This window comes from Drosophila nasuta, chromosome X (assembly GCF_023558535.2).
Source record: "Drosophila nasuta strain 15112-1781.00 chromosome X, ASM2355853v1, whole genome shotgun sequence".
Classification (NCBI taxonomy): Eukaryota; Metazoa; Arthropoda; class Insecta; order Diptera; family Drosophilidae; genus Drosophila; species Drosophila nasuta.
This window is the reverse complement of record NC_083459.1, coordinates 28,774,703-28,785,293: the sequence shown is the minus strand read 5'-3', so window position 1 is coordinate 28,785,293 and position 10,591 is coordinate 28,774,703. Positions and strand designations below refer to the sequence as shown.

The 10,591-nt window shown below is 35.7% G+C and overlaps 1 protein-coding gene across 1 annotated transcript; it reads left to right on the top strand.

The window, feature by feature from the left end:
- Positions 1–3,453: 3,453 nt before the first annotated feature.
- Positions 3,454–7,622, top strand: LOC132796161 (triple functional domain protein-like). The gene is made up of 3 exons (XM_060807228.1): positions 3,454–3,914; positions 6,178–6,417; positions 6,490–7,622. Exons 1-3 carry the CDS (start codon positions 3,465–3,467, stop codon positions 7,084–7,086), a joined length of 1,287 nt encoding a protein of 428 aa, XP_060663211.1. The 5' UTR covers positions 3,454–3,464; the 3' UTR covers positions 7,087–7,622.
- Positions 7,623–10,591: the final 2,969 nt, after the last annotated feature.

Genomic DNA, 10,591 nt, shown 5'->3' with positions numbered 1-10,591 from the left:
TACAAAATATCGTTCAATCTCCAATGAATAAGCTTGCAACTTAAGTTAACACAGTTGATTGGAATTGTCTTTAATTAATGTACATACATATATTAGTCTCGTTTTAATCTTAAGCTGATTTGAAAGATATTGCGCTTTAGAAGCAAGCGACACTATATCATTCTCTCGCTTTCATTTCATATCTTTCTCTTACTCCAACTTTTTTTTTTTCGGTGTCTTTCTTCTTTTTTTTTTTTGGTTTATCCCATACTCTCAACACTCGGTATCTGTTAGAACACAATCAGCTTGTCTTCCAGTTGTCCCCTCGGGGCGCTTTCATAGCGCAATTTATGGAACGCGTTTGGCCTTTTGGCGTTTTGCCGGATTTCTTTTTTCTTTTTTTTTTCTCTCTGTGTTTTCCCATTTTTTTGAGTTTTTATTTTTTGGGTTCTGGCAGCGTTATCTATGCCTAGATTCCCTGCCAGGCCAAAACAGAAATATGAATTTATACCATTTTTTAGTTGTTGTTTCGCTTTTATTTCGCTTCGGTCTCTTTGCCGTTCGTTTGGTGTGTGCTCGTGTGTGTGTGTGTGTGTGTGTGTGTGTGTGTGTGTGGCAAATTCCTGGAACATAAAGTAATTTATAGCTGGGAGTTGTGTGCCAAGGATACGCCTGAATAAACGCTCGCGAGGAGCAGCGACGAGGTAAAGGCAAATTCAGCATGACAGTTGAGACGATGATGGTGAATTGGGGAGAAGAGAGAGAGAGAGAGAGGGGGAAAAGAGGAAAGAGCTAGGCAGAAAGTCCTGCTTGGCAAAATGGTCGAAAGATAGAGAGAGAGAGCCTTTTGGTAACTTTGCTGGACGCTTTTAATTACGGCTGATTTATTTATTGCGCATACGATCCGTATGCAGGTGCAACAACAGCAGCAACACACAGTGGAACAAGTTGTAATTTCGATCGAAGTTTAAGCAATTAAACGAATATTAATAATAAGAGAATTACTTTTTGTGATTTTGTTGTTTCACAAAATGCAAGATAATTTGAATTCCATTAGACTTAAGATAACTTTTTTTTTACTTCAACAAAAATTGATATCATTTATCAATATTATGACTTATGTTTTCATGGAAAAGAAAATAAATTGCATTATGTTGAACAGAAATACTAATGAGTAAGAAAGCTTTAATTATTATTTTTTTAAATAAAAAATGTACACAAATTTGATATATTATTTCATATTTGAAAATGGATTGCCCCAAAAAGTATGCTACACAAATTGTGTTGACAAAAAATTCAAATTAATAGAAACATAATGTTGGAAAACAAATCGAAATGAATTTGAGTTTGAATTTGGTTTTGGTTTTGAGAGAGAGAGCAAATAAACGATATTTGAGAGCTGTTTATTTATTTGCAATTCATTCGCAGCGTTGAGTAATAATTTGATTATGTTGCCTAACCGCAAATGCCTTTAAAAATAAACAGCGATAAAGCTATTTAAATTCTATTGACATTTCACAATTAGTGTAGCTTACTTAGATTTTGTTTTTTTTTTTTTAGTTACTTTTTAGTTCTCTGTTGTTATTTCCACTGTGCAACGCGTGGCTAATTTAGACTGGACACAGTACGAGGCACGAACTGATGTCCGGCTACGTTGGCGATTCCAGACGATAAATTGTCATTAAAAGTGCAGCTAGGCAACGGAGAACGTGGCAAGTGGCAAGCAGCAAGCAGCAAGCGGCAAGCGCAAGAAGAATGCAGTTGGCAACTTGTTAGCATGTTGCGCGCTCAAAGTGTAATTAAAATTTAATTGCAATGTTGGGACTATGGAGATACTGCTATTATTAAGGTCGCCGGCATCGGTCGCCAGGCCTTTTAGCTGACTCAACGCAAATACTCATTATACCCGCTGCCCATAAGGTGGAAGGGTATTACAACTTTGTAACTGACAGAATGAGGCATCTTCGACCGCATTAACTGTATACTATGTATTCATGATCAGCGTCAAAGGTATAATTCGGTGTAAGATATTTAACATTTCACATTCGGTATTAAATATGACAAATATACCGCCAAAAAATACTAAAAATATACCATGTGCTATACTACTACTACTACACATTTAAAATATACCATATATCTCTACCATATACCGATATACCATTTCCAGTATGTTAATATGGTATATTTTATATACCGAATGAAGAGTATTATTCGATATAAAATATACCAAATTAACATACCGATAAAATACCATTACATACCATTTCCAGTATATTAATATGGTATATTTTATATACCGAATGAGCAGTATTATTCGATATAAAATATACCAAATTAACATACCAACAAAATACCAATACATACCATTTAAAATATACCATATATCACTACCATATACCGATATACCATTTCCAGTATATTAATATGGTATAATTTATATACCAAATGAGCAGTATTATTTGATATAAAATATACCGACAAAAACACCAAAACATACCATTTAAAATATACCATATATCACTATCTTATACCGATATACCATTTCCAGTATATTAATATGGTATTATTTATATACCAAATGGGCAGTATTATTCAATATAAAATATACCAAATGAACATACCAACAAAATACCAATACATACCATTTAAAATATACCATATATCACTACCATATACCGATATACCATTTCCAGTATATTAATATGGTATATTTTATATACCAAATGAGCAGTATCATTCGATATTAAATATACCAAATCAACATACCGACAAAATACTAAAACATACCATATTAATATGGTATAATTTATATACCAAAACATACCATTTAAAATATACCATATATCTCTACCATATACCAATATACCATTTCCAGTATATTAATATGGTATAATTTATATACCTAATGATCAGTATTATTCGATATAAAATATACCAAATTAACATACCAACAAAATACCAATACATACCAAGGTCTATATTTGGTATATTTATAAAATACCATATACCAATAAGATAACATTACTATAATTGAGTGCATTTTATATACAATATACAAAACAAAAATATATCGTATATATATATTTATACCAAAATATACCAAGGACCTAGTACTACATTTCAAATATAATATGAAGTACAAAATATACTAGATTGTTTTGCTTTTCTTTAAGAGTGATAGTCGAGCAGTCTCTACTCCAACTTTCTTACTTGCTTTAATGTACTAGTCAATATACCAAATATAGCTTTTGATATAATTTAGTATTTTTTGCGGTTGAATTAATTTGGTATATTTCACAGTCGAGCACACTCTAGCTTTCGGACTTAGTATTATGTTGATGATGCAACAGCAGCAACAACCGATGATGAACCGCAAAACAGAAAAAAACAGCTGCGCTGCGTTGTGAGTCAAACGCTGAGAACGCGAACGCTGCGGATTCTTACGGTGCCAGCAGTTTGGTGCCTCGCATTGTCGCAAAAGCATGCAACGCAGTTTCAGTACTCTCACCACACACTCAACGAGCAGCAGCAGCAGCAGCAGCAGCAGTAGGAGCATCTCAAGCTGTGGCATTCGTTACGCCGAACAGCTTGGACGTTATGTGTTCGATGAGTTGCTGTCGACGGAGCAACAATATTGCGAGGATCTGGCCAATGGCATCGGCCGTTACACACCCATCTTTCAGCCCGAATCGGAGCTCCCCGAAGGTCTGAGGGGGCAGCAGCATGTGTTGCTCTCGAATGTGACACAGATTGCGGCATTGCATCGGCATAAGTTGTTGCCGCTGATGTTGCAGCATCGTCAGGAGTTGGATGTGCTGCTTGAGCGTTGGTTGACGCTCATCGAGCGCGGACATTTCAATTGCTATGTGCTCTACACTGCCAGCCAACGGGAGAGTCTGCGGCTTTACGATACGCACGAATTGTACTTTAAGGTAAGTGGGCGAAACTTGCAACACTCAACGCTCAACACTTAACAACCTGCTGAAAAAAGAAAAAATTTAATTTTCAATTTAAATTTAATTAAATACGCAATTCACGTTACGTTGTAGCTGTTGTTGTTGTTGTTGTTGTTGGCTTTCGCCACGCGCTTTCTTTAATTAAATTGAAAGCTGGCGATTGACACGCGGTCGGCAACGAATTGCGTGTTGCCTGCGGCGTGGAAGGTGCAAAGGGCTGAGAGAGAGAGAGAGAGAACGAGAGGCAACTTTAAGCCGCAGCTCAACTTACGTAAGCTTACGTCAAAAGAGAGCGAGAGAGAGGGGGAGAGAGGGAGCGCTACTAAGACGTAAGCCTCGAAACTGTGACGTCACAAGTAGAAGCGGCCATTTTTAGCTTCAGCCCACAGGAAAGGGGGAGGGGAAAGGGGTTCGCACTGATTTTTGCCAAGTTTCACCGAGTTTCGCAAAGCGCAAATTAATCGCATTTGCTTTTGCCAAAAATAAACAAAATGCTCTGAATAGACTTCGAAGGTTGTACGTGTGTATCTATAATTAGTTGAGTTGTTTACATATCTACCATAGAAACATTTAAGATTTCGTTTTAGAGTCGTAGATAATACCTTAACTAATATAAGTATTTCGAAAAAATCACAAATGCAATTTTTGCATTGTTGAAATTCACTCGAATTTCGAGAGAAAAAATATGAAAACAAATACTATCCAAGTTTCTGTTTCCTTATACTATTTAAGATTTATAAGATCTATAGTTTAGTCATAGTTTAGTTTTTAGCTTAAGCTTAATGGGGTATCTTTTGATCTATAAAAATCAAGCGCAATATTGTATAACAATTTTAAATAAAGTTCTTTGAGCAAGGTTCTGGTCAAGCTCACTCTTTCAAGTAAAACATAGCTGGATTTCATTTCACTCAATTTAATGCTAATAAAGACCAAAAGGGTCTGTGAAAGTCAATAATCAAATAATTTTTTTTTTTTTGCGCCAATCTCAGTTTTTTCACTTTTGTGTCGACTGTTAACTTTAACTTGTTCTGATCACGCTTAGTTCTTTGTTGAGCATCCGGCGTTTTCCGATCATATTGAAAGGGTCTCTGCCAGTCAATAGTCGAATTGTTATTTATTTCCTGGGCATCTGGCGTTGCTCGATAATCCTAAAAGGGCCTTTGCAAGTCAATAGTCTAGCTATTTTACGCTTCACACAACATTTTTGACTAGTCGAGTCGCTTTATCGAGTATTAATTACACAACTGAAGATTCAAAATAATAATAAAAGGGTCTTAGCACGTCTATAGTCCAATATAGTCCTAGGCATCTGGCGTTTCGCAATTTTACTGAAAGCAAGTCAATAGTTGAAATGTTTTGTTTGTAAATCTCATTTCTTTCAAAAGTCACTTTATCCTGGATTAACTTTAATTTGATGCGATGACAGTGCTTCGTAAGTCATCCGAGTTTCGAAATAATAATGAAAGGGTCTCGGCAAGTTTTTGCTAATCTTAGTTCATTCAATTTTTGATAATTGAAGTCACTTTATCGATGTGTTTCTGTGTTTCTGCCAATCTCAGCTCTTTCAATGTGCACACTAAATTGGTGGCTAATTGCATTGGTTTATTGAAAAACATTAAACTTTAATCTATTCTGGGCATTCGAAGTTTCCAAATGACAATGAAAGGGTCTCAGCTAGTTCATAGTCGAAATGTTTTGATTGTTAATCGCAGTTCTTACAATCGCAGTTCTGTCTAGTAAAGTCACTTCATCGGAGATTAACTTTAGCTCATTTAATAATAATGAAAGGGTCTCAGCAAGTCAATACTCAAAGTGTTTTCTATGTTTCTGTCAATCACAGCTCTTTCAATGTATACCCAACATTTGTGGCTCATTTAATCGCTTTATTAAGAGTTCAACTTTAATCTATTCTGTGTTGACAGCGCCTGCAAATCACGCTCGGCGATCCGCTGGGCATTCGAAGTTTCCAAATGACAATGGAAGGGTCTCAGTTAGTTAATAATCGAAATGTTTTGCTTGATAATCGCAGTTCTTACAATCGCAGTTTTTACTAGTGAAGTCACTTCATCGAAGATTAACTTTAGCTCAGCTAATAATAATGAAAGGGTCTCAGGAAGTCAATACTCAAAGTGTTTTCTATGTTTCTGTCAATCTCAGCTCTGTCAATGTGTACACAAAATTTGTGGCTCATTTAATCGCCTTATTAGGAGTTCAACTTTAATCTATTCTGTGTTGACAGCGTCTGCAAATCACGCTCGGCGATCCGCTGGGCATTCGAAGTTTCCTGCTGAAGCCCGTGCAGCGTATAACCAAATATCCGCTGCTGTTGGATCGATTGATTACGACTTTCTTTGCGCATCGCCATCTGATATCGAAGCGAATGTTTGAGTTGACGTGTCGACTGGAGAAGCGACTTCGCGAGCTGCTCGAGAGGGCGAATCAAGTGGATCAGCTAAATGATATCAAGCACTTTAATGCGGTAATATTTAGAGACAAAAACGAAGAATGACATTAACAAACTCTCTCTCTCTCTCTCTCTCTGTACTTTCAGTTTAATGTGCTGAGCGAGGCAAATTTCATTATGGTAGGCGAGTTTCAGATGCACGATGCGTTGTTGCGTCGCACATATCAGAGCAAATTGTTTGTGTTTAACATCTGCATTGTGTATACGGAGCGAAAGGGACGCAAACACTTGGTGCGGGGCAAATTCGTGCTGCCCGATGTGTGTTTTGTGGCCAAAGCGAAGTCGTTTGTGTTATGCGATAAGTTGCACGAATGCGAATTCATTTGCCAGCAGTCGGCAACGCTCGACAAATGGGAGACGATAATGCACAAATTGCTGAGCGATGAACCAACAACAACAACCACAACAACAACAACAAAAACCTGTGATGATAGCTGTGATAAGCGGCAGTCGAAAGAAGGAAAAGAAACGCAAACAAAAGTGGCAAATGGAATAGTCAAAAAAGAAGAAGACGAAGAAATAATAGAGAGTACAAAAAGATTCTCCGATCAAGGTGCAATGGCAGCCATCGATGAGGCAACTGCAGTTGATGGCACAAGTACGATGGGACGAAAAGCGCTGGAGATTGCAAGAAAGTGGCGGACACACAGATCTTCAGATTCCACACACAGCACATGGTATTGATGTCCCGCTCTCTCTTGGTCTCTCTCTCTCTCTGTCTCTCTCTTTCGCTGAGTGAATCTGCTGCCAGGTGGCTGATAAAATGGATGGGTAAAATGCCATAACAGGCAATTAAATTTTTAATAAAATGTTACGCAAGAGTTTATGACATAAATCAAAGGCATATGTAAATAATGGAATAACCTCCAACCTCCCCTTCTCGTTCTCTCCCAGCACTCGCCATCACGCTCACTCTGTGCTCCACATTCAGCTTCGGAAGCTGCACAGCAAACAAAGGGCGATAAAAATAAATAACAAAGGCAGCAGCGACCAACAAAATATTACTCAGCAATGACGCACTTCATGCACCCTTCACTTTGAGTCGTTGTCGAAATTTCACGCAATGAAAATAGCTCTTTAAACATTTTGTTCTTGTTGCTTATCTATTAAAGAATTATGTTTCGTAGCTTTAAAAGAAAACTTGTACTTTTAATTTTAAGACAATTATTGTTATTGTGATTTTATTGAAATAATGAATTCAATTCAGGCTATGTTTCCCTTTGTTTGTTAACATCATTTAAGTTTAGTTGGCAATTTATTAAATTTAATTTTATTTTTTGCTGTGTTAAGAAAATGCAATAATTAGAATTGCTGCAAGAAATCAATTTGGATTCGTTTTGTTTGTAATTTGTATTGTAATTGTAATTTTATTACAATTGTACAACTTTTGTAGTCAATTTGGATTTTCTTACTTCAAATAATTTGTACAACTTTTACAAATCATTTTTAGTTCCTATTTAACATTTTTTTTTTGTATTACTTTAATAAATAAGAAATATTAGAAAACTTGATTTATTACTTTGAAAAAAAATGATATATTTCAAACACAATTTCTTGAAAATGAAACAGCATTGATTGCAATTTTCAAATTCAACAAAAATTCTAGATTGTCCAATCTTGAAGTAAAAGTTTATAATGTTTTTATAAGAATCGAAAATTTCTTAAATTTCAACCAAGAAGACAAAATCTTAAATTAACGTCAAACGTTCTAAAATGAAGACTATTTAAAATAAAACAAACACAAAAGATCTATAAAGTTCTTTATATATATTTAGTTGGGCGTTTATCTTTTAGATTTTTTAATCTTAAAACTATGATTGAAGAACAAAATCTTGTTTAAAGATTTTTTTAAATCAAAATTTGCAATCTACTTTTCAATCTACATTATTTCTCTCTGTGAATATATGTAGTTATTATTTCATAATTTTAGAATTCTTTATTAATCAACAAAATATTATTATTTGCTCATTTGTTCATTTCATTTTGGTATTTTTATAAAGCTTTAGATAGTTGCTGTGGTTTTGATGAAATTATTGCTGCGAAGACTTGCTCAACTTTTTGTTTGTCATATACTATATAATGTTAGTAATCAGCAGCAATTTGCAAGAGTTGAACGAAAACCACATTCAATCGACTACGTCTGACCACAGCACAGTATATATATATATATAAAGTTATATATATATATATTTATATATGTATAATATTAAGTTCTGCTTTTGATATTGTTGTTGATGCAAAAACTCAATAATTGCGCCTTGAAGCTGTGACAAAATACACACAAGCAGCCACTTGATAAAGTCTATGTGTGCGCGTGTGTGTGTGTGTGTGTGGGGGTGTCTAGGTGTGTGTGTGTGTGTGTGTGAGTGTGAGTGTGTGGAATGCCTGGTAGTCGATGAATTGATTTATGTGCTTGTTTGTCAGTTGACCTGCAACTTGTGCATAAATTTCAAATTTGCTGCCACCAACACACACAGACAGAGACACAACCACACCCACACACACACACACACACACATACACACACCCTCACACACATTGCTCATACGCAATGTGTTTTGTGGCCCACACTAATACACATGTCCGAAAGTTTCTTCAACAAAATGATGATAGTATTCTGTCGACTTGCAAAGGGTGAGCCAACAAAGGGGCGATGAGAAGTGTGAAGGAGAGATGCTAGAGGGGGTGGAGAGGGGGGGGGATGTTGTGTGGTGGTAAGTGACTGCCTGACATTGCCCTGCAGATTGTTTCGACAAGTTTTCGTGTAGCTGCCACCAAAAACTTTGCCTTGGCATCTTCATAAATATTTTGAGTTGTTGTCTAACGATATGTTGCTGCTGTTGCTGCTGTTGCTGCTGTCGGTTGCCTGCTGCAACCACTGGCTGCCACTGCAGGTGCAGCTGCAACAACAACAACAACAACAACAAATGTGACGCGAAGAAACAACAAGTATGTACAACTATTTTAAGCGCGCTTAAAAGCCCCTGCAACAAATATATTTCGTTTAGTATTTAGTACTTACACCCTCAAGTACTTTCTCCTCTCTCTTCTCCCTCTCCTCACTCCGAAACGTAACGAAACGAAAGGAAAAAAAAAACGTATAGTGCGAAGTTTGAAGAAGTTGACAAAGTCACTTTTGCCAGAGATCTAGAAAACTGGAGCAGCTCAGCATGGAAAATAGTACGAGCATCTTGTGGATTACAACAAGAACAACAACAGCAAACAAGCAGCATGTAAGCCACAAGTTCAGCGACAGTGATGACAGTGGATTAGTGCTGGGCTTGAGGTCGTGACACGACACGACACAAAACAGTAGGTAACATATTTAACCTTAACTGAAGATGAATAGTCGAGTTAATGATAAAGAAGTTAAGCCAGCTTAGCTGTAGATATAATTAAGCTAACAAGAAGATGAATTCATAAGCAAAAAACTATTCAAGTGTGCTGTGAAACGCCTTAAAATAAATAGACATAAATGAATACTAAATTTTCAATTTAAATTCAAAAGAGAAAAGAAAATTTATTGGTATTATATGCGCTGCTGAGAAACTTGGCAAAATTAGATTGGGAATTTTCTATAGTTTCAAAGAGAACAACATTTGTTTTTCATGAAAATATTATATATAGCGAGCATCTTACTCACTCGACTATAGCTTTCTTACTTGCTTTGTTCTTTAATGTTCTGTAGACTTAGATGCTATACCACAAAAATAGTTTCGTATATTTTTTAAAATTATAATTATTTATTCATGTATATTCTTAGTAAATATTCTACATGTATTAAACTCAATATGCAGGCTTCAGTTGATTATAGTTAGTATAAGAAAATAGTATTATTACGCATTACGTATACTTATTTCCTGTGCGTATTACGTATACGTATTGCCCATGCGTATTACGTATACGTATTGCCCATGCGTATTACGTATACGTATTACCCATGCATAATACGTATACGTATTCCTTATATATTACGTATACGTAGTACTGATATGTATTACGTATACGTATTGCTTATGTGTATTACGTACACGTATAGATTATATGTATTACGTATACGTAGTCCTGATGTGTATTACGTATACGTATTGCTTATGAGTATTACGTATACGTATTACTAATGCGAACTACGTATACGTATTATAATGCATGCATAATACGTATACGTATTCCCTATATGTATTACGTA